This window comes from Anticarsia gemmatalis, chromosome 27, assembly GCF_050436995.1.
Source record: "Anticarsia gemmatalis isolate Benzon Research Colony breed Stoneville strain chromosome 27, ilAntGemm2 primary, whole genome shotgun sequence".
Classification (NCBI taxonomy): domain Eukaryota; kingdom Metazoa; phylum Arthropoda; class Insecta; order Lepidoptera; family Erebidae; genus Anticarsia; species Anticarsia gemmatalis.
In genome coordinates, this window is record NC_134771.1 from 4,595,040 (window position 1) to 4,619,036 (window position 23,997).

Below are 23,997 nucleotides of genomic sequence, written 5' to 3' on the forward strand. Positions count from 1 at the left end.
GAATACCTTCAGCTCAAATCTACACTAATATTATAAAGCTGAAGAGTTTGTTTGTTTGTTTGATTGATTGCTTGTTTGTTTGTTTGTTTGAACGCGCTAATCTCAGGAACTACTGGTCCGATTTGAAAAATTCTTTCAGTGTTAGATAGCCCATTTGATAAGGAAGGCTATAGGCTATATATCATCACGCTACGACGAATAAGAGCAGAGTACCAGTAGAAAATGTTACAAAAACGGGGAAAAATTCACCCATTCTCTCTTATGTGACGCAAGCGAAGTTGCGCGGGTCAGCTATCCCATACAAAACGATAATCCATCTAAATACCAACCTTGCAAAGCTAGCTTAACTAAATCGTTTAATAAACGAGCTCATTTAAAATCAATCGTATTTGATTCATAGCCATGAACTCGGCTCCATCGAATATTATCTCGTGACTCATTTATAGAGTATATAATACACCATAAATCATAGTCCATTAGGGTTGCCGATACTGTTGACCTAATTTGTGTGAGACTAGTGTCTACCCGCAACTATCTGTTATCCCTTGACATCCCTATTTATTTTGATAGGAGATAGGAGAATAGCCGCCTCTACACACAGACTCTATCACACGTTTTTAGGAGCGTACAGGATTATGCGTGGGAATGCAGATCTCCTCAACAAACTAGACCGTCTTCTTAACAACTGCATTCGATTCATCTTCAACCTCCGCAAGTATGATCATATATCTACTTATCGCTCCCAACTTAGGTGGCTGCCTATTCGTGAGCGTCGTCACTTACGTGCACTCACGACTCTCTTCTCTTTTCTCTCTTCTTCTACTCCCCCAGCCTACCTAACTCCCTACTTTCAATATCTGTGCGACAATCACAACCGTAACCTCCGTTCCTCAAACAATCTTCTTCTTCTATGTCCATCTCACACTTCTGGGTTTGTCAACTCTTCCTTTCCTGTCCAATCGGTTTTATTATGGAATGCGCTCCCTCTTGAAATCAGGATGTCCACTAACCGTCATACGTTTAAGAGCAAAGTGCGGAATCTCTTGTTAAAACAAGTAGCAGAATCGTCACACTCGTCTTAGTTTTTATTTATGTATATTTATTATTCACTAGCTGACCCGTGCGGCTCCGCTCGCGTGTATTTCGTACTGTTGCTTATTCGTTTGAGCACGCGAATTGCGAAGCGCTCGATACACCTACACATAAAAATGCTAACAACTCTTTTGTCATCTAATGGTTATTTACGAAAGGGACCCGAAGGGCACTCAATGTGACACAGGCTCAGGTAGGCCTGATTTCCTGTGGTTACCTTCTTTTCCGCTCTCGTCTGTATCCGTACCAGTTTACAGTGTAAAATATAATACCTTATTATAGACTGACCATTGCTTACCCGTCTGGATTCAGAATATTATTATAGCTACAGACAGACCTATCTGCGCCGGAGCTCTTCACACGCGTAATAATGTATACTTGAGATGATACGTCCGAAACCGCGTAACCCGTAATTATTTTATATACAGGGTGTCCCAAAACTCAACGATAATCCGAGACAGGATGAAAGGCCAAGTCATACCGGCTATAGGAAAAATAAAAAAAAAAATCCATATCACTTAGTTCAGCAATAATAGACACTTTTCAAAAAAGTTGAAAATCCACACCCTTGGTCGCATTTTCAAGTCCTGTGATCACCAATTTCACAATTTCGCTGTGTTTTTTTGAATTTCGTGATCTTAATTAAATATGCTATTAATCGTATAACAAATTAATGCACAAAACATTGTTAATTTAATAAAAAAAGTTAAGTTTTAGTGAGTCATCTTTTTCAAAAATATCGTTAGTCAACTTTGACGCTTCATACTGAAAAAAAAATGTACTACACTACCCTTGGCAAGTTGTTTCAAAAGTTGGCGCATTTAATCAAAATTTCAAAATAGTATAACACTTGCCACTTTTCTTGCCATTAAAAATGTTATTTTTATTTGAACGAAGAGTATCCTCGCAAATGGATCGGACACAGTGGTACAATTTTATGGCATCCTCGTTCCCCCGAGCTAAATCTAGTAGATATTTTTTACTGGGAATGCATAAAAGAAAAAGTCTATTCAAAATCAATACAAAATCTATCAGAACTTCGCCAGAAAATTGACACAGCGTCAGAAAAAATAAATGCAAGGATTTTGCTTGACTGGTGAAAAAATCTTTTGTACGTCGTTGCAGAGCCTGTATTCGTGCCAGAGGAAAGCAATTATTTTTAGTAAAGATGTAATTGAGTCAGTCCATAACAAATATTTAATGTAATAAACATAATAGGTTATAATAATTTAAAAAAAAAATGAACGATCCATCGATCTTATTTAATTATTCTCCTGAAACTAAAGTAATTCCGAATTGTTTTCCTCTAGCATGAATTCAGGCTCTGCAACGCCTTACAAAAGACCTTTGCACCGGTCAATCAAAATTCCTTGCATTTATTTCCTCTGACGCTGTGTCAATTTTATGGCTAAGTTATGATAGATTTTGTATTGATTTCGAATAGACTTTTTCTTTTATGCATTCCCAGTAAAAAATATCTACTGGATTTAGATCGGGAGAACTAGGAAACCATAAAATTGTACCACTGCGTCCGATCCATTTGCGAGGATACTCTTCGTTCAAATAAAAATAACATTTTTAATGGCAAGAAAAGTGGCAAGTGTTATACTATTTTGAAATCTTGATTAAATGCGCCAACTTTTGAAACAACTTGCCAAGGGTAGTGTAGTACATTTTTTTTTCAGTATGAAGCGTCAAAGTTGACTAACGATATTTTTGAAAAAGATGACTCACTAAAACTTAACTTTTTTTATTAAATTAACAATGTTTTGTGCATTAATTTGTTATACGATTAATAGCATATTTAATTAAGATCACGAAATTCAAAAAAACACAGCGAAATTGTGAAATTGGTGATCACAGGACTTGAAAATGCGACCAAGGGTGTGGATTTTCAACTTTTTTGAAAAGTGTCTATTATTGCTGAACTAAGTGATATGGAATTTTTTTTTTATTTTTCCTATAGCTGGTATGACTTGGCCTTTCATCCTGTCTCGGATTATCGTTGAGTTTTGGGACACCCTGTATATCATCATCATAAAACTTACCACATAGTTGTTTCATAGCTATCCAATTTATTTCCTTATTGCAACCAATTAATTTGGTTATGTGTTTCGAACAACAGCGCCATCTGTTAGTTGCGGCGAACAACGACAACAAACGAAATTACTCGATTTGCCATCTGATCAAGGATATCCCGACCGCACCGGACCCACGTAAACCAACATTTTTGTGTAATATATCATACAACATTTATGTTTGAAAAATGTATAGCATGTTTCAAAGGTATTTTTTTTACAATAAAGCCATTAAAATTAATTAATTAGAAACAACATGCTTTGTTGCGCACTATAACGCCATCTATTGGTTGGTGCGAACAACAGGTATCGATACGGCGGGCGCCGCGTTTACTTTATTTATGCGAATGTTGTGAAATGGATTGTAAAGCCATCTATGGTCTCTATAGAGAAACGCAGGTTCAAACGATTTAATTACGTATTTTTTGCAATTTTCTAAAAATCTTTGAAATTTTATGCTATAAAAAGTATCCTAGAAACTGCTCCACTACTTATTCTATGCATATACCAAATTTCAGTGCATTCTATTCGGTAGTTTTTACGTGATAGCGACACATACAGACGGAGGACAGACAGACAGACAGACAGACAGAAAAGAAAATTATAAATTGCAGATAATATATATTTATATATATATTGTATAATTCAGTATATAGTTTATTTTATTATTTATTTATGTATATGGGTATATATATGTATTTAATATTTCTTATTTGTTAATCATTATGTATGTATAAACCTATCTATATTTAAGTACACGTACATACATGACCTTATTTTTATTTATTGGTCAACCTGGTTCTTAACGTCCTTTATTTTTATTTTTTTTAAACACCTACTTCTTTCAATCTCTGCATCACCCTAAGGTAGACTGGTAGATAATGCCTTTGGCATTAAGTCCGCCTATATACACATGTATATGAAGTTTAAAATAAATAAATAAATAAATAAATGCAGCGCGCTCTTCGCTCGCGATTTTCTTCGCGGGCTTGACAGATGAGCGCGTTCAAACGTACATATGTAGTTGTGTTAAAGTTATGTCATTTAGTATGAAGCATAAACGTCGACGTTGTTATGATAAATCAAGAAAGATGTGCAGGAAACCGCTAGATATAGAAACCGATGAAAGAAATACCGAGATCTTGGTCTAACAATTGATAATGTCTTATGCACAGCTCGGCAAAAGTCTCACAAATACGTAGGCTTTGTACTGCGAATGGGACAAAGTACCAATGGGATACCCCAAAATGCTACAAACTGCGTATAGGACGAACTGCAAAAGGACGAACTGCGAATGGGACGAAATGCGAATGGGATGAAATGCTAACGGGACGAATTGCGAAAGGACGCACGACGCATAGGACGAACTGCGAAACAGATCAATTTCGAACAAAGACACAGAGTGAAAAGGACATATCTTTTTCAGAGGTATTTCGCAACTGCGTCTAGCTGTCTAACGGCCAGTTTATTTATCAAACTTAACAGTAACTGTAACTTTTGATAAAAAAAATCTTTGTAAGTGTAATAATTACAATAATCGACGGAACGGCAAAAGATTCAGTACCCTATAAACATTGGTTAACATGAGCATCAGATATTCTCCAGCCCTATGTACTGTATGACGAGAGCGGCACATAAACAAACAGTCAAGGCCGAACTGAAAATAACTACAGAGTAACTACCAGCATGAATCAATATCACGCTATTTCCATCGTTACGTACTTCTGTCACCTAATTCGTAAGCCGTGTGGAAATGCAGCTGGGAAATGGATATTAACACATCACACACGACTTATGAAGATCCATGCTATACTCAAACGGTTACATTACTCGCTACGTCATAATCAAAAGAATCTTAGGCATATGACAATGTGTAAGTGGGAGCGACTCTGATAAAACTTAGCTCGTACGTTTGAAATGGTCCCAGCATAACGAAAATTGGCGCTTCACACTAGTACCTTCAGGAGAAATGGAAATACATACATAACATCACTCATGTTATACCCGAAGATGTACGCAGAGGTGTATAAAAATCACCTACGTTTCGCCATTAACAATGTTGGTCTCGTAATATTTTTTACATTAGATTCTTCTCACATTGAAACCCGTAGTTTGGTAACATTGCCCAGAAATTAACTACAGAGTAACTATCAGCATGAATCAATATCACGCTATTTCTATCGTTACGTACTTCTGTCACCTAATTCGTAAGCCGTGTGGAAATGCAGCTAGCAAATGGAGATTAACACTTCCTTCACACAAGATTTATGTAGATCCTTGCAGATGAAGATTGGAGCTTGAAACTAGTACAGAAAGGATAATTGAAGTACTTACATACATACATGCCTGTTATTAATAAAGGTTCGTTTATTCGCCATTAACACTGTTGGTCCCATAAAATGTTTTATATTAGATGTTTCTCAAATAGTAGCCCGGAGTTTGGTAACGTGCCCGGTGTCCATATGGCAATAGACTCGCCCTCTTTTATATAGACTAGCATCGTCAAATGCGAAACGTATATGCATGTCGTACACCTCTGCTAACACCTTTGGGTACACCGGGCGTGACATTAATTATGTATTTATATGTATATGAACTAGCTTTTGTCCGCGACTTCGTCCGCGTGGTTTGTGCCTTAGGGCAGAATTTTCATACAAACTTACATTCCTTATTTTATCCCCTTGGGGGTAGAATTGATCAAAATCCTTCGGATGCCTACGTCATAACATCTACCTGTATGCCAAATTTCAGTCCGATCCGTCCAGTGGCTTGGGCTGTGCTTTGATAGATCACTATGTTAGTCAGTCACCATTATATTTAGATAAGTATTAAACACTTAATTGAAGGGCAACAAATATTATATAAAATGTAAATAAACAAGTCCGCAGCCCTGTGGTTACGTAAACTGTCACAGTGACGGTTATAGGTCAAACAGATTATGTGTAACTAGGCATTTATAAACGACCACTAGCGAAACTGAATCAGCCTAGTTCATAAAAGGTGTTAATAGCATTTAGTAGTTTGTAAATATTATGCAAACTTTTCAATTAAATTTGAAATTAATAAGAGCTTTTATCTTAGTTTATAGGGATACCGCGGGAACCGTAGCGCCGCGTGTGGTGAGTTCGAATCCCACCCGCGACAAATCTTTGTGTGATGAGCACGAGTATTTGTTTGGACGAGTAGTTGTTAGTATGTTTTCTTAAATTTGATTTTCTAAACTGTCGACAGCTTTAAGCTGTGACAACAGAGTATTATAAACTTTGGATTAAACAAGTGTACAGATCTTTTATTTGCAAAAATTGTCGACTTGTCAGTATAATAATCAATATACTTATATTTTCTTTTTCATATTTCTATTCCTTTATCTCGCTAAACAAACGTTATCAATATTCTAGACGACGCCAAAGTGTATTGACCCTGACCGGATTAGGTCTACGACCGCCAAAGCCGGCGTCAAATTTTTTTGAAAACTTTTTATAGCTTATCTATGTTTTTTCTATTGATTGACGTATGGTAATGTACCGAATTAAAATAAGAAGAATAAAACAACTGGTTTTAGTATTGCGAGTGGCCGAAAATGTAATTCCCCTAAGTGTAATTGCGTAAAAAGAATACACCTTTGGTCTATCTAAATGTGTACTTAACAAAAAGTATGCTTCATAGAATACATCTTAAAAGTATGTACATACATATTATTTCATATAATATCCGTGCCTCGGAGAGCACGTTAAGCCGTCGGTCCTGCGCCTGACCTCTCCCTGGTCGTCTAGGTTTTGCGCTCCCACCATAAACAAAATACAGTTGGCTGGTTTCAATGGTACTGGCCGTCGTAGCCATAATCGGCCAGGACGTCAAATCACGCCTGTTATACTTGAAGCTGGTAACCGATATGTATTAAATACCCCACGTTTCGTATTTAATAATGTTAGTCCCATGTATTTCAGTTAAGCTCCATTGCTCCAGATAGGTATACGACTGCGAGTTATAAGGTCCTATGTTGGTTACTGGATTGGTCATGTTATTGGATACTTAACCAATAAATCAGCCTAGCCTTGTGCCAACTATGTTACAATCAGCTTCCAGTCTCACCAGATGCAGATGAATACCAGTATAATATCACATTACATTATATACATGAAGCGACTGCCTATAGAACCTCCACAACTCAATTACCTGAGTTATAACACAACACCCTTCGGTATGACTGGTTAATGAAAAACACTATCACTAAAAGTAATACCTTTTTAAATTCGTATCCGTAGCCTTAATTAACACGCTTTAATTACTTCTCCCAATAAAATAAGATCCACTTAAATTGTTAATACCGCCTGAGGGGTGAAAAACACTTCGAATTTAATCCAGACACGATACGTGTGAAATACCAACGCCTTTTATAAGCAGAGTGATTTTTCTCTTTTAGGTACTTTCCTATACGCGGACTATCCAATTGGAGGCACCGCGTCCTGGCCACTTTATGGTGACTGTTGAAGGAACACCGTCAAGTTTTTAGTCGGTATGTCCAAATTTAAAAGCTCCTTCCTCCCTGGAGCGGGACATGCAGTAATGCATTTTCCTGGCGAGGAAAAAAAAGGTACTTTCCTATCAATCCAATTTTCTACTGTACAGCATGAATTATAAATGTTTTAAAACCTCCTGTGGTGTAGAAAAATCTTTAATGACTGGAAGTCTAAACCCTTAAGTCACGTTCGGTTAAAGTGGTGGACTAATAAAAAAAATATTCTTGGTAACTTTGAGGCAAAATATTTAATATTATTATTATTAATCATCCCTTAACTCGGAAGGGTCCCCAACCCACACTTGGCCAGCGTGGTGGACTCATGGCCTAACCCCTACCCCTGATTTTGCAAGAGACCCTTGTCTTGCAGTGAGACAATAAAGGAATAAAAAAAATCCCTTAACTGTCAAACATTTACCAGAACGAAGTCTATCAACATAGTTATAATAACCGGCGGTCCTGTACAACAAGATGAATGAAGCGAAGAAAGTTTGCAAGTATCGTAACAAGAGGCGTTCTCTGGTCTCCGCCTGCATGGGAAGAAGGCGCGATTATATACATATATGTACGTATGAGGTCTATCAAGTCGGCTAGTAACTAATAAAATGTCACTACAGCTATCTGGTCCTCCCTTGGCCCTATTCATTGAGGAAGCCGTTATCTAGGGCATGTTAATTAGACCAACTTGAATGGACTTCAACTCCTTATAAGTTAGTTTTAAATACCAACCTTTGCCACAAGGTGGTCGAGCTTATAACTTAATCTAGCATTCATTAACTTTAATTTTATGTAATAGTTTTCCCTAGCAACAAACATTGGTATATCGAGTACCTATCTGAAAATACAAGCATTGAGGGCAATCTCATTGCTCTAGTCTTTTTCTTGTCTTTATCCCACTTTACGTGGCATTAGCACAATAATGTTTTATTCTGTCGGCTGTATAAGATATAATTAATTATTCTAGTATGAAAATATTTATTCTTCTGCTACATGCTACCATAAAATCCAGCCATTTTCCCTTAAGGGTAGGCAGAGACAGAAGAACGCCACTTGTTAGTACCCTTACTTCCTCTCAAATAGAGAACTAATTAATTTTGTGAAAAAAAAAACAAAGTAAAATACACACACACACACACACACAATTAAAATTTGGGCACCCCTTGATTTCGATTTTAACATATCCAGTCTTTTAAAACAACTATCAAGCTGGCTTCCTTAAGACAACAAGACCGGAAAAAAAACATAATTTATCAAACGCTTATAAATATTTTACTCACGTACAAATATTCAAAGTAGTTAGTACGAATTTAACAATGCAAATAAGATAAAAAAACCTTCTATACAAAATACGGTGAAGCACTAAAACCACAAAACATTATGTATCGCAAAACATTAATGTGTTTGTTTTTATAAAACGTTAAATCTACAATGATCTTAACGCAAAAAAAAGGTTAACGGTTATGGAGTTGAAGTACTATTAATAAAAATAATTTATTTTAAAGCTGACTCCGTGATCTAAGCCGTAGTCTATACGACTGCCAATCATGTTTTCGATAACCGAGACAGGCAAGGACCTATAGGATTTTTCAAAAAAGTATTGGGTCTAGTACCTAGCCGGCTACATAATCTATCAAGCGAAACCTAAAAAATTGAGTTGCTGTAAATAAAATTGGGCATTAATTGTTCAAGTAATCCCTGAAGAAAGACTCTGCTTAACGACTTCCATCTTAATTAAGAGAACCGTAAATAAATATGTAACGACTTTTTACTTCTTGCATTCTGAGCTCTGATTTGAAAAACTGCGGCCACCCATCTATGTCTACTCCGCATTAAAACCCGCTTAACCTACAGATCATTTACCGACCAGTGAGTGGAGTACTTGGAGAGATATTCGTTCTAGATTTTAAGTAAATATAAGTTTATTTTTCCTTTTTCCTTTAGCGACCAAAATTGACATAGGTATTCTTAGAAGGATCAATCGCTTCTAACTAAATGTTTGTGTACAATTCAAGTGCGTTTAGTATGTAGTAGGCATGCAAAATAATATGCCTTGTAAAGGGTATCACAGATTACATTATGAACGACCGTTTTCAATGATTATTCTTTAGTTATTAAGGGATAGAAACATTTAGTACCAAATACTGTTTTAAACAGCTCGGATCAGCTTGCAGGCTTGAAATCTGAATGGGTTTAATAGGTCCAATGCATGGCATCTTAATCCACGGACCTCTTGGTCTCAATAGCTATAACAATATCTCAATCTCAGGCTACAGCAGAAGATGAAAGCAACCCAAGCATCTAATTGGAATCAGTCAAAAAAACATTGCCCTCGAAAAAATGTACCAACATTTTTATTCCAGAAGAAATGGGGACACTATAAAAAAATCTCGCAACACGAATGAAATAAACAAAAGCTATCAAAAATACAGTGTCATACACCAAAAATTAACAGAAACAATGAACAGTCTCTTCAAAAACATACATGCTGATTAAAAACAGTGACAAAAAGCAACAAAAAGTCTTCATCAGATATTACGAAACAGGTTCGCTGAAATATTAGACATAAATAAAAGACTACTTAAAAAGCACGCGCTTGTTTGAACTGTGCAAAAAATGACGAAATTCGTATTAGGGTTCGTTAGAAACTTATTATTTTAAAGCCATATAAAAGACTTTTAGGCAGCAACAAAGTGGTGCAAGCTGTGCCGTCCTCTAACTATAATGCCGTTATCTACAAAAACAATTTTGTAGATAACGGCATTTTGTTTCGAAATATTCGCGAAAAGACGCGAGAAAAGAAATATGCAATGCTGTTTCCAGATGCTGCTAAATATAGTTAGAGGACGGCAGAGCTTGCACCACTTTGGTACAAGATTCACCACTAACTTTAGAAAAGAAAAAGCATAATTAAAATAAACATTTTAATCTTGCGAGCGAATGTTCTAAGTTCAAGGAATTTTTATGTTCATCGTTGTCCCTAAGACTAGTTTCATGGAAATTGGTGATGGTTGCTATTAGTTAGTATTCCTTTACAATACTCATAAGTGCATTCTGTCAATAGTCTACCACCTTCCATAGCCCCAATTGGACTCTTAAACTATTAAATGTAGCGTGGAACTGAGTCTAGATGATGAACAGGGGAGCCTAAGACTAAGGTGTTCCTTGATTAGAAAAAGAGACTGTTTGGAGAAATTGTTGATCTCAGTAAAGTCAAAGTAGCAAAAGGAGACCTTACTTGTTATCTCCAAAAATCATTTTAAAGAAACTCTCAGGTATAAAAGTTTCTTCTCGTTTTCACCGTTAAAACAAGTGACAATTCGATATCTGTCGGACATTACATTAAAAGTTTAAAATTATTGTGTCCTGGATTTGAATACGATGCTTCTTCGAGAGAAACTGATTTGTTTTGGGGTTCAGCAGAGCCGGTTGAAAAACGGATAAAGCACGGGTTGCCACGGGGCGCTACCATTCGTCGGGAGGTCCTGGGTTCGATTCAAATTCTATTTGTAGGTTGAATAAGAGTTTTGGGTCTGGTTGTACTTTGTGTCCGTTGTTTATATGTTTGTAAAAGTCCCCGCGACACAAGAGCAATTCTTAGTGCGGGACTTGCCTTTCATAAAAAAAAATAACAAAAAATAACTCCATTACTGAGTGACTGGCTGACTGATAGACAACGTACAGCCAAAACTACAGAGCGTAAAATTTGTTATTTAGTATGAAGATGATGATCCTTTAGAAAGTGTAGAGGAGCACTAAGAGACGATTTTTGGTATTCCACCCCGAGGGGGGTGAAATTCGGAAATTAACACGGGATAGAAACTAGAGGCCTATATATAACTTAACTTATCGCCATGATACATAGGCAACATAAAAAAACTTTATACTAGAACTCTCGTTAGGTAATCTAATAGAACATAACTCGTTATAATAAATAGAAGTAGGTACACGACAGAAACAGAATTAAATTATAATGGAAAATCACGTTACAAATAACAGCTAACAACAAGTGACTGCAATAAAATATGGGTATTGAAACCTATAATTAATATTTTTCCTAGCAAGTTACATCATCATCGATTGTTGAGATATTCATCTAGATTTACCTACCTAGAAATGAAATAGCCTATAGACGATACGGCGTTTCTGTCGGCTTTCCCCCGGTTTCTGAGGCACATTTAGCGGTAGTTTATCTATTCGATAGCGTTTAAATTCATATAAAAACATCGCTATTGAATAGATAAACTACCACTTAATGTACCGCAGAAACCGGTGGTTAGAAATCTATTTTCCTTCACTATAATATATCAGTGTGGTTCTTCAAAAAACGTTCAAATTGCGCTCACCAGTTGGTAAACGATCTGTAGGTTAAGCAATACTTGATGCGGTTATCCTAGATGGGTGATCGCATAGTGGTATTTGAACTGAGCATCTCCATGCTTTGGAGGTCACGTTCAAGATGATCCCGTGTGTATTATAACAGTAGTTAGGCCATGTCATTGCCTTTCGGAAGTCCACCCATCTATGGAATATTCGCGCTAAGCTTGCTTAACCCACTGACCGTTTACCAAACAGTGAGCGAAATTTGCCATGAGCGCTTTAAACTGTTATCGACTTGGACTATAATACCAAGAATTAATAGGTTTTGCTCTACATGAAAAAAATGTTGTAAAAACATAGGAAAGAACATCGTCCAAAGATCGCGTACTATACAAGGTCCAACGGCATAAAACGGAGTTAAGTATTGGACATAAATAAACACCTTTTACTTCCAAGTACATTTAAACAAATTTCCATGCGAATTATTTTTATACAGGCTTTTTTTAGATGTCATACCTTCACCATTTATGTTTAAATGCGTAAGCATGCGAGTAATACAATATAGATTTTAAAAGGATGCTGGATTCCCTAGCCCTGCTTACGCGCATATACCACTTTTGGTAACTATTCTTTTTTTTTCTTGCAAATAAATTACTTCTACGTGCGTCATTCTTACAGCGCTAAGTTTTTCTAAAACAAATCTCACCTTTTTTAATAACATAAGGTTAGCCCTGTGTAAAAGATATTAGCTCTCATGAAGAGCCAAGCGTCTGAATCTACACAGCCTAACTCTACCGACACTAAATTCACAAATGCTACAAATCAGCAAAAATGTATGGCTTTGTCGTTTCGCTAACGTCGTTGAGGTGATGCGAAAATTTAGTTTTTGAAGGAAGCACCTATTCACCCTAGTAATAAACCCTTGCCAAGCAGTGGGATATGAAACAATTAAATTTATTTTCATTTACTAAGTATGTACGGAACCGTGTAAATGTGTTGTCGCGGCCACAGCGCGGTGTCGCCGGTATATAAAGAGTGTCGCGCGACACTGACCCACGCACTCTCGCACAACACACTCACGATGCAAGCCGTACTACTCATCTGTTGCCTCGCCGTCACCGGGATTGCGGCCCATGTGAGTTATATACTATATACATTACACTAGTGTCTTTAAATATTTTTTAGTCTTTATTTTGACGGTAAACCTATTCAATGTGTCAAGGAGTGTACTTTTAAAATTAACGTCCATAAGTAACATAACAACAAAAATACCTATGCTACTGCGGGTGAAATGACATAGGACAGGCTGGGGTTTATTAAAATTAAAAACGGGACTCTTTCTATGGCACAGTCGGGTAAATACACTTAAATAGGCGCTCGCATAAGGCAATTAGAAACCTAGTTGCTGTCTTAATTATCCGAATTCAGTCGCTTTAAATTACACGGGATGTTGTATATCGTTTTTTAAATACTAAAAGCCTTTTCAATATGAAATCTTAAGTATAAAAAAGCCTATAACAAAGTAGAGTATATACTATACGGAACCGTGTAGCGGTGTTGAGGCGGCCACAGCGCGGTGTCGCCGGTATATAAAGAGTGTCGCGCGACACTGACCCACGCACTCTCGCACAACACACTCACGATGCAAGCCGTACTACTCATCTGTTTCCTCGCCGTCACCGGGATTGCGGCCCATGTGAGTACCTCACTGATTGTTCCGGCGATTTTTTAGTATTTACCTAAAGAATAATTCGTTAGAAAGGGGGTAATTTTGGTTTCTATCAAGTGTCCAAAGACTTTACTACGATTAAGCTTCCGAGATAACAGGTCAATAAAAACTAAAAGTAATTGTTTTCACAATTTTTTAACATGTATAATGTTTTAATAAAAAAAATAACATTTGCGCTATCAAAACATCCTGTGATATAAAAATTACCCGGATTTTCCCTTATTTTTAACCGACCTTAAAAAGGAGGAGGTTCACAATCACTGAAAAAAGGAGTAGAAGAGGTTGGAATACGGAATTAAAGATTGTAAGAAAGCTCGTCATTTGAGATCAAACCATTAAACTTTGTATTTTGAGCACTTGATATATTCGACAGGTCTGCTCAGTACATTATTAGGACACATTTTATAAATTCAAATCGCGAATTGAAAAACCAAACAAAAAGTAGCCTTTTGACAGAGCATCAACTTCCTTTAGGTTAATTCAAAAATTTTCAGTTTCTGATATTCGCACGACTAATAATAATTAATCAAACAATCTCTCTAAAACATTTTAAGTGTCATTAATTAATTCTATTATTAATGATTATTACTGTCATTAACGTCCCGCTGCTGCGCAAGGGTCTCCTCCCTTAGGGGTTAGGCCTTGAGTCCACCACGCTAACCAAGTGCAGGTTAGGAACTTTGCATTCCTTCAAGAACCGTGTTAAAGAATTCTCAGAAATGTTATATTGAAATCTATACAATTTTAGCCGAGTAGTATAAGTTGACACCTCCCCCACTCAAGTGGTCGCAGGTTCGAACCCGAGGCAATACACCAATGACTTTTCGAAGTTATGTGTGTATTACAAATAATTATCACTTGCTCCAACGGTGAAGGAAAACATCGTGATGAAACCTTGCATGTCTAAAATTTATTGAGGGCATGCAAAGTCCCCAACCCGCACTTGGCCAGCGTGGTGGAGTCAAGGCCTAACCCTTCCCTCGTTACGGGAGGAGACCCTTGCCCAGCAGTGGGACATTAATGGGTTAAATTTATTATACAATATACTATTTCCACCACCTGGCACTGTGTCGATGAACACGTGTAATATAATTAAATATTATTATTATCTTAATTAAGTCATTGTTCTTCAGTTATGATATCTATAAACAGTAATATATTAACTACTAAAAGAGAACTTTAATTACATTTGTATTGTAATATACACTGTAATGTAATTTATTTGAAAGATTAGAAATTTAATTTAATTAACGGGTATGCAAGTCTATTAAGTTTCCATAATTTGTTTCAACTACTATTATTCTACATTAAGGGCTAACCTCCTCCCCCAAATCAAGAAGAACATTGCCCGGCAGTGAGAATGACACGGGGAAATAAAAATGAAACCTTTGATTTAATCCATTTCCATATACCTAGTTTTAATAAACTTTTGAACAATATTTCCACAATTAAATCATTATTAATGTTGCATATTACTGAACTTAATTGTAATATCCCGGAAATATATCTATCTCCTTGCATTTTTGTTCAGCTGTTTAGCAGTAAAAACATTACAGACAAACAGACTAAGAATTTGTTTTTTAACCCATAACTGTCCCATTGCCGGGCAACGGTCTCCTTCCGAACGAGGGAGAGGTTAGGCCTTGAGTAACAATTATTTTACAAATTATAACAATAATGCAAGTCTTATTTATTTATTTAAGTTGTTAGGTAGATATCGTTACGGATATTTAACTGAATTTAATTCAACTACGGCTACCGGGATTTAATACAGAATTTTTTTTTAACTATAAACTCAGATATTATTTTTTCATACACTCTTGAAACATGAAAACATTTGTATATCTTTTCATATTCTTCTTCTATTCATATTTTTATATAAAAACAACTAAACACTGAGTTTCCGAGTCAGTTTCAGTATACATTATAAGATTGCTTATTTTCAGATTAGTTAGTTAAAGTTAAGTATTTTATATTGTCAAAATTATGCATAAAACCAGCCAAGGATGTAATTACTAATTACAATAAAAAAAAAATTTAATGTAAACATACACATATACATATACACATGCACATATTTGTTTATTTGTTAAAATAAAATATAATAGTGATGTCACGTATCACTTTTCTCGGAAAACACCGGTTTTTAAAGATGTTACGATCCTTAAAGCCGTATCAAACTTTTTTATTTTATGAGGCTTGTGCAATATTTGAAGAAGCCCAAGTTTGACTGTATAAAGAGATTGAATAAAAAGTTTTACGTTCAACGCAATAATTGTCACCATTGATTAAATTTTATGGGAATATAATCTTGGAATTTTATGTTTTAGGGACGCGAAATGAGTTTTAGGGGTTTCAATTATCGATTAAAATTTTATGAAATGTGACCACGGTCGGTGCATCTCGATCGAAACGTCGGATAAATACAATTGAAAATTAAACGTGTGATACCTTATCTTAGACCCGTGGCGTTATAATAATATGTATAACTAGCTGACCCGCGCAACTTCGCTTGCGTCACATAAGAGAGAATGGGTCAACGTTTTCCCCGTTTTTGTAACATTTTTTATTGCTACTCTGCTCCTAATAGTCATAGCGTGATATATCCTTCCTTTAGCCTCCTCCTTTAGCGTATAGCCTTCCTCGATAAATAGACTATCTAACACTGAAAGAATTTTTCAAATCGGACCAGTAGTTCCTAAGATTAGCGCGTTCAAACAAACAAGCAAACTCTTCAGCTTTATAATATTAGTATAGATTAGCAAAAACCAGACAAACAAACATTTTAAAGTGAATATTAATCTTTAATTAAAGTAAAATGCAATCAAAATAAAAAAGTCAAAAGCAATACAAAATTGAGAACACAAACACTTCACTGTGATTTTTAATTCAACATCCATCTAAATTAATTATTTACCGGTTATAAAATCCTCGAAGCAATTAATTTTACGGTTTTAGGATAGGTCTATTTGTAGTTTGTGATCCCGAGAGGGCCTTTATTCATGAGCAGAGACTGTTCGCGTCAGGTGTCGGCCTCTCAGGACAGTTTTAATATAAATTCAAATAATATTGTTCATTGTACTTTATGAAAATAAATGGCTGTTGTTGTAAGGAATATGGTATTTGCTGACTTTATCAATGGGTACATTAAATCACGCCTTTTTGTCTGAGGCACACAGAGACCAGAACTTTAACTTCATAATGATTACTAATTAAATAGAATTCACAAGGAGTAATATTTACAACGAGTGTGTTTATCTACTACTAGTTAACCCACACAGCTCTGCTTAGGATTTTTTCGCATTTTTTTTTATATTCCTCTACATAAAAACCTTTCTGTGTCATAAAAACAATTTGTAGAATTGGTTGAGCCAATCCTGAGTTTTGCGCTGAGCAACATATTTGGCGATTCATTTTTATACATACAATTTCCTGGGACACCGTAGAAAAAATCTAAAACACAGTATTTTTATATAACCTCCCAGCTAGGGCACAAAATCGGTGCAAAAATTTGTGTAGACATTTTTAACCGATATCAAATAAAGCACGAACTACTTGAGAGATTTACTTTTCAGAATCTCTTCACTATCAGGCCTTGAGGGTCAAACATTAACAAAAGGTCGTAGCTCCCATCTAGTCCCTCACAAAAGGACCACTAAAAGATCCAAGATTTGAATAACACTACGTGATTTGCCTAAAAAAATACATTGCGATTTTGTCTCGATTTCTTTTGATAATGTAAATGAGCAAGCAGCAATTTTTGTGTTTACAGTCGAAATTGGCATTTGCATTAAAGTTAAGAGATCTTTTACAAGAATATTACTATAGTACTACATAATCTACATATTATTATAATCAAGAGACGTTCTTTCATATTTGTGCATTTTTCATAGTATGCCTGAAAAGCAGTCTTGCCTAAGGGTATCGTGTTATAACCCAGGTAACTTGTGGAGGTTCGATAGGCAATCGCTCTATGCTAAATACTGGTATTCAGCTGCATGCAGTGAGACTGAAAGCCGTCTTATTTTATTATTTTTATGTACTTAAATTATATGCTAACAGAAAGCGCGGGTCAGTTAGTTATACCATGATTTGTACTAAAACAATATTCTGTCTCTATCATTATAACATTTAGTGGCATTGTGTATCAATGAAATATTTATCGTACACTCTCATCTGCCCTTGATAACTGTCCAGTTACCTTAAACTCAATTGATAAGAAACACCTTATGTTACTCAATAATGTTCCAATTTTCTACCGGTTAGAAGTATTGTTCAAATCGAGTGGTATTTTTCATCTGCCTGTTACATTTTCATAGCTAAATAGTTAAACAGATTTTAAAGAAAATTTGCAGGATGATAGATTGTAACTGAAGGATATATGTACATAGATTTGTTTTTCACAAAATAGTATATATGAACGGAGCCATTATAAAGGCTGTTTCTTTTCATTGATTTTGAGATACCTAGAATTTGTAAAGTGCTTGTTGGGTTTTACAACTATTATATACCGTTACATAGTTTTATGCGCGCTTCGAGACTAATTGCCCCAACATAAATGTCCAATTAAATATCATAAGCGTTTTGTAGGTATGCGAATTAGATGGTCATAAAAATAATGGTTATTGTCTAATGGGAGGCTTAAGTGGTCTGCAGAGTATACTAAAATAATAGTCTAGAGAGTATAGACCAACCCTCTTATTCATAAACACACTATAAACCTATTTTAGTTAAAAAACTACTAAAATATGTTTTCTCTTTTTCATTTCGCTAAGGAGTGAAAGAAACAAAATTCTTTAAAAGCCTTTCATAACTTCACATATTTTTATGAATAAGAGAGTAATATTTTAACACTAAATTTCTCGTTTAGTTTTTTTGGAATTGTAAGCATAGAGGCTGCCGTAGTCGTGGTTCGGCGCACCTACATTTCCCTATGCAGCATCTTTCACCATTTATCAATGTCTGAAGTCCAAACGGTAACAAGATTGTCAATGAAACGAAATGGTTCTAGTTCGATAGCCTAGTCTGCAATCGTAGTTATTAAGTATTAAAATAATCATTGCAGCCACGCATAGAATACTTTTTACATTGGAAAGTCGCAAGCCAAATCTTGTGTACAATATTATTAACTAGAGGCCGCCCGCGACGTCGTCCGCGTGGAAACCCTTCCCGTGTAAACCCCAATCCCTCGGAAACTCCGGGATAAAAAGTAGCCTATGTGTTATTCTGGGTCTTCAGCTACCTACATACCAAATTTCATCGAAATCGGTTTAGTAGTATTTGCGTGAAAGCGTAACACACATCCATATATAAATACTAACAAACTTTCGCATTTATAATATTAGTAGAATAGTAGGATAAAACTGTTTCATAAACGGGTACTAGTTTAACAACTTAATTCAAAATCATAACAGTTCAAAATTTCCACAGCAGAAGTGTAAATAGTTTGCCAAATTGCATTAAAATCGCTCGTTGACTGCAAACTCTGCATCGACAATAATGGCGCAGTTTTGTTCCCGGCTGCAATAAGCAGCAAATACGGTTCATTTTATTTGGCCATTTCAAAGGTTATTTGGTCAAGCGTTCTTGTGGGATACATAATAGTAATGTTTTCTACCTTTTTCGCATTTGGGTGATCTTTGACCGTTATAAATAGTTAAGTAGGTGTTTATTTTGGCTAGTAAACTCAAGGTGCCTTTCATTCCAGAAGACTTGTAGCCGACATACGGTTTCTGAGGTACATATAGCGGTAGTTTAGTAGCGTTTGAGCTTATATAAAAATGACACCTTAAAAAGATTAGAGAACTTTCTGGTGACAAACAGGTTTCTGAGGCACATTTAGCGGCAAATGTGCCTCAGAAACCGGGCAATTGAGACGGTAGTAGGTGATTTCTTTTTTGCTTATAAACAATATACATATTATACCGCCTTTTCCCCATAGGGCTAGGCAGAGAACGAGCAAGAAAGTACGATCCTTATAAACTTCCTTTGCCTCATTCACTTCCATACATCTTGTCATACAGGACTACCGATAACTACAGCGCTTTTTGCTTATAACTACGCCATTTTATTCGTAAATAACAATGGCTCAACTGTAACACGGCCTCTGTCGTCCGATCGGCATTGTATGTAACACAATGATCACGAGGTCTCGGGTTCAATTACAAATACGACCATGGATGCATAAAGTATACATCAACTTATACAACATGAGTGTTGTTTTAAAGAAAACTAATAAAATTACGCCTTTTTTCCTATAGGGGTATAAGCAGAGAGCAAAGAACGCCAATAGGTTCGATCTTTACAAACTTCCTTTGCCTCATTCACACCCATACATCTTGTCAAGACTTAATTATTCTTTAAAAAACCCTTTAAAAGATCAGTATTACCATATAATAATATAATAATAAACAATATTCTATCTCTTTCACAGACCGTCCAGCTCACCCAAGCCCAGAAAGACAAAGCGACACAAATCTCAGCAGAATGCTTGAAAGAATCAGGAGTTAAGCCCGAAGTCATTGCCGAAGCCAAGAAGGGACACTTCACAGACGACGAGGGTCTCAAGAAGTTCACATTGTGCTTCTTCCAGAAGGCCGGCATCGTAGGATCTGATGGAAAGCTGAACGTGGAAACAGCTCTATCCAAATTACCCCCTGGTGTCGACAAAACTGAAGCAGAGAAGGTTCTCGAAGGCTGCAAGAACAAAACTGGCAAGGATGCCGCTGACACAGCCTTTGAAATCCTCAAATGCTACCGTGCCGGAACTAAAACACACATCTTCCTAGGTTTTTAACTTCAAAACACTACAAAAAGCTTAGCAAAGCTCCTAACGACCTACATTTGTGACGCAACGTAATGACCTGGATTTCTCTGGACTAGTAAACCTTTCCTCGCATTTCAACTGTTGGAGATACTAAATTGTGTTATTTAAAACACTAATATCACAGTTCAATTCCTATAATGGAATAAACACATTATACAAAACAATTTAGGAGAATGGATACCCATATTTATAATTCAAACTTTTGTTTTACATAACACAATGATATCCAACAAAAATGTTTCTCAATATACGTTAATAACACGCGATTAAGGCACTTTATTAGCACGCAATCGCGAATGCGTGCGTCTAGCGTCGCGGTTAACGTGACACTAACGTATGTGATGCATCTCTGTAAACAAACGCGTGCAACGCGTGCATCTTTCTGTGTTAAAGTGATGAATCGCGTGTTAATTAATGTGAATGCATTTCTGTTACTGTTAAAATTTTAAGTTTATTTTCAGCCTTTCAAGGGCGTCGGGATGTTTAATATTAAATTACTGTTATGTCAACTTTTGTTGTAAGTTATTTAAATGAATTTATTAATATCTTTCATATTTATGGCTTTTATTTACTTCCCAAATTATGTATTATATTACGAATATCGTTTTTTGTAGATTATGTAGAAAAAAATCATAAAATGCAATTTATATTCTGGTAATTTCGTTAAATAGCTACTTTTTTATCAAATTGGTAGTTATCGTAAGTATTTAAAAAAACCGTATAAAATTATAAACAAAGCACCGATGCAGTATAATTATATTCGTTCCACTTTCACACTGGTCTCACAAATCGATTTACTGCATAGTGGACAAACATATAGAGTTATATATTCCCATTAAAAACACATATTTCCAGGAAAATATGAATACGTAACCATAAACGACGTGCTGTCTCTTTCACTCTTACCAAATACAGGGAATCACTGTTGTACTAATACTGCTTAGTCATAAATGTTAATGGAATATGTCGTACATCAATTTTTGACATTAATTGAGACGGACAAAGAAGACACATTAAGTGACAAGTAATAAAAATGTATATCCATACGTGTTACTTTTTAAATAATTGCTGAAACGTGACAGAACTTGCAATAAAACTAAAATGTAACAACTATTTCGCTGACGGAACACTGTAAATAGACCAACTAAAATTAACACGCAAATATTAATTTAAACACTCAATAAAAACAACAAAAAAACCGTATTTACGATTCACCGAAATCGATATCACATCACTAAACACTCACAGACAAAAAATAATACGCGAGAAAAAAATAAAAAACGTTCGAAAATCAAACTTTAGAATACGTTCGTCGCGTTTAGCGCGCACTCCAAATGTGTGGCGAGCTCGTCTCTATAATCACGTGTGCCACAATATGGAAGCGGCTTTTTTAATAAAAAATATTATAGGTATAGAAAAAAACTGTAATAATATTGCATTATGGATAATTGTATTTAAGTGCCTCCGTAAATAAGTAGTAATTACGATAACAAAGCATGCATGATGGTATTCAAGGTTCGATGCTCGAGCCGAGCAAAATGTGAAGTAGAAAACTTTAAATTACACCGATTTTCTTGAAAAGATTTTCTTTTACTCCAAAAATATTTTTAAAGAAAATTAGGTTTAGCTATTTCGAGACCCATAAACATATTTTATGTCTTTATAAAATCAGTCGTAGCATAAAAACTACTGATCCGATTTTAATAAAAAAAATACAGAACGTAAGCCTGTAAAACGGTCTACAAACTGCAACATATTCCATCAAAATCGGTACAGTATTACCAGAGAAAACAGACAAAGTCACGTACGTCAACTAGTCGCAGAGAAATGTGGACGGTAATAAAATTTTAATTAGTTTATCTCGACGTTTTTATCTGAGTTAGTTTAGGTGGCTATTTTAATAAAATACGTATTCAAGGCCGTTCGATATGCATAAATAATATTTCTTTTAACTCCACACCTGCTGCATACAAAGGTGTAGGCAGATGTGTATCGAAATAATTTAATAATTCTTTATATTTGTTGTTTAAAATCGTTAGTCAGGTCAAAAAATAAGTCTTTAAGCCATGTCAAATGCTTGAACCACTTTCACACTATAACCACTAACCATACGACGGCAAATATACAAAAAATCACACCTCTTTCCCATAGGGGTAGACAGACGCCAAAGAACGCCACTTAGTACGATGCTTACAAACTTCCCTTGCCTCATTCACATCCATACATCTTGTCATACAGGACCACGATAAATCTATACTTCTATACTATAATATTATAAAGCTGAAGAGTTTGATTGTTTGTTTGTTTGAACGCGCTAATCTCAGGAACGACTGGTCCGATTTGAAAAATTCTTTCAGTCTTAGATAGTCCATTTATTGAGGAAGGCGATAGGTTATATGTCATCACGCTACGACCAATAGGAGCAGAGTAACAGTAAGAAATGTTACAAAAACGGGGAAAATGTTGACCCATTCTCTCTTATGTGACGCAAGCGAAGTTGCGCGGGTCAGCTAGTAAATAACTAAATACATAAATGCATCGAGTTATTATGTTCTAGATTTTAAATTGCATTCAATTACTTCATATTGACCTACATGTCTCGTACTACAGCTGTGACATTTAACAACATACTATGTCGCCCTGCGGCATTGCTTGTTGTATACTTTTTTCTATTTTCTGCTCAGATGAGGTTATTGGCTGACCTAGATAGCCAGTTCAATATGTATAGCTGTTATTATCTGAACATTTTTATGTAAATTTCAATAAGCAATATTCTACTGTTTAAACACTTAGATCTATACTAATATTATAAAGCTGAAGAATTTGTTTGTTTGTTTGAACGCGCTCATCTCAAGAACTACTGGTCCGATTTGAAAAATTCTTTCATTGTTAGATAGCTCGTTTATCGAGGAAGGCTATAGGATAGATATCATCACGCTACGACCAATAGGAGCAGAGTACCAGTAAAAAATATTACAAAAACGGGGAAAATGATGACCCATTCTCTCTTATGTGACGCAAGCGAAGTTGCGCGGGTCAGCTAGTAAGTAGATATATTTGTAACATTACAGATTAGTTTCATGACTTATGAATAAGTTCAAGATCTAATAGTTAAAGCCAAAACAAATGTGTCAATATTCCTCTGGATAACCTAACCGATACTTACTTAATACACGTAATGTATGTCGTTACCTAGTTACTAGTTTACAACAAAGTTATCTAAAACTGAATTTTGGCCGTTAGAGAGCCTGCTATCGATTAAAATTAAAATAAATTAAACCCATTAATGTCCCATTGCTGAGCAAGGGTCTGATCCCGGAACGAGGGAGGTGTAAGGCCTTGAGTCCACCACGCTAGCCAAGTGCGGTTTGGGGACGTTGCATACCTTGAAGAGCTGTTCTTAAGAACTCTCAGGCATGCAAGGTTGCACCACGAT

At 35.7% G+C, this 23,997-nt stretch overlaps 2 protein-coding genes across 4 annotated transcripts in view; one reads left to right on the plus strand and one right to left on the minus strand.

Moving 5' to 3' along the window:
• Positions 1 to 23,997, minus strand: part of LOC142984444 (adenosylhomocysteinase-like 1) — a 60,634-nt gene that overhangs the window by 15,769 nt on the left and 20,868 nt on the right. The gene's annotated exons all lie outside the window — the stretch shown is intronic.
• Positions 13,036 to 21,115, plus strand: LOC142984429 (B1 protein-like). 2 transcript variants are annotated; one of them, XM_076132003.1, is made up of 2 exons: positions 13,036 to 13,141; positions 20,169 to 21,115. In XM_076132003.1, exons 1-2 carry the CDS (start codon positions 13,088 to 13,090, stop codon positions 20,529 to 20,531), a joined length of 417 nt encoding a protein of 138 aa, XP_075988118.1. In that variant the 5' UTR covers positions 13,036 to 13,087; the 3' UTR covers positions 20,532 to 21,115. The 2 variants fall into 2 exon arrangements, with proteins under 2 accessions (XP_075988118.1, XP_075988119.1); XM_076132004.1 differs by lacking the exon at positions 13,036 to 13,141 and adding an exon at positions 13,543 to 13,702.

Coding starts and splice junctions, on each gene's coding strand:
- LOC142984429 (XM_076132003.1), top strand. CDS start 13,088: ATGCAAGCCGTACTACTCATCTGTTGCCTCGCCGTCACCGGGATTGCG. Junction 13,142..20,168: donor TCACCGGGATTGCGGCCCAT/GTGAGTTATATA, acceptor TCTCTTTCACAG/ACCGTCCAGCTCACCCAAGC.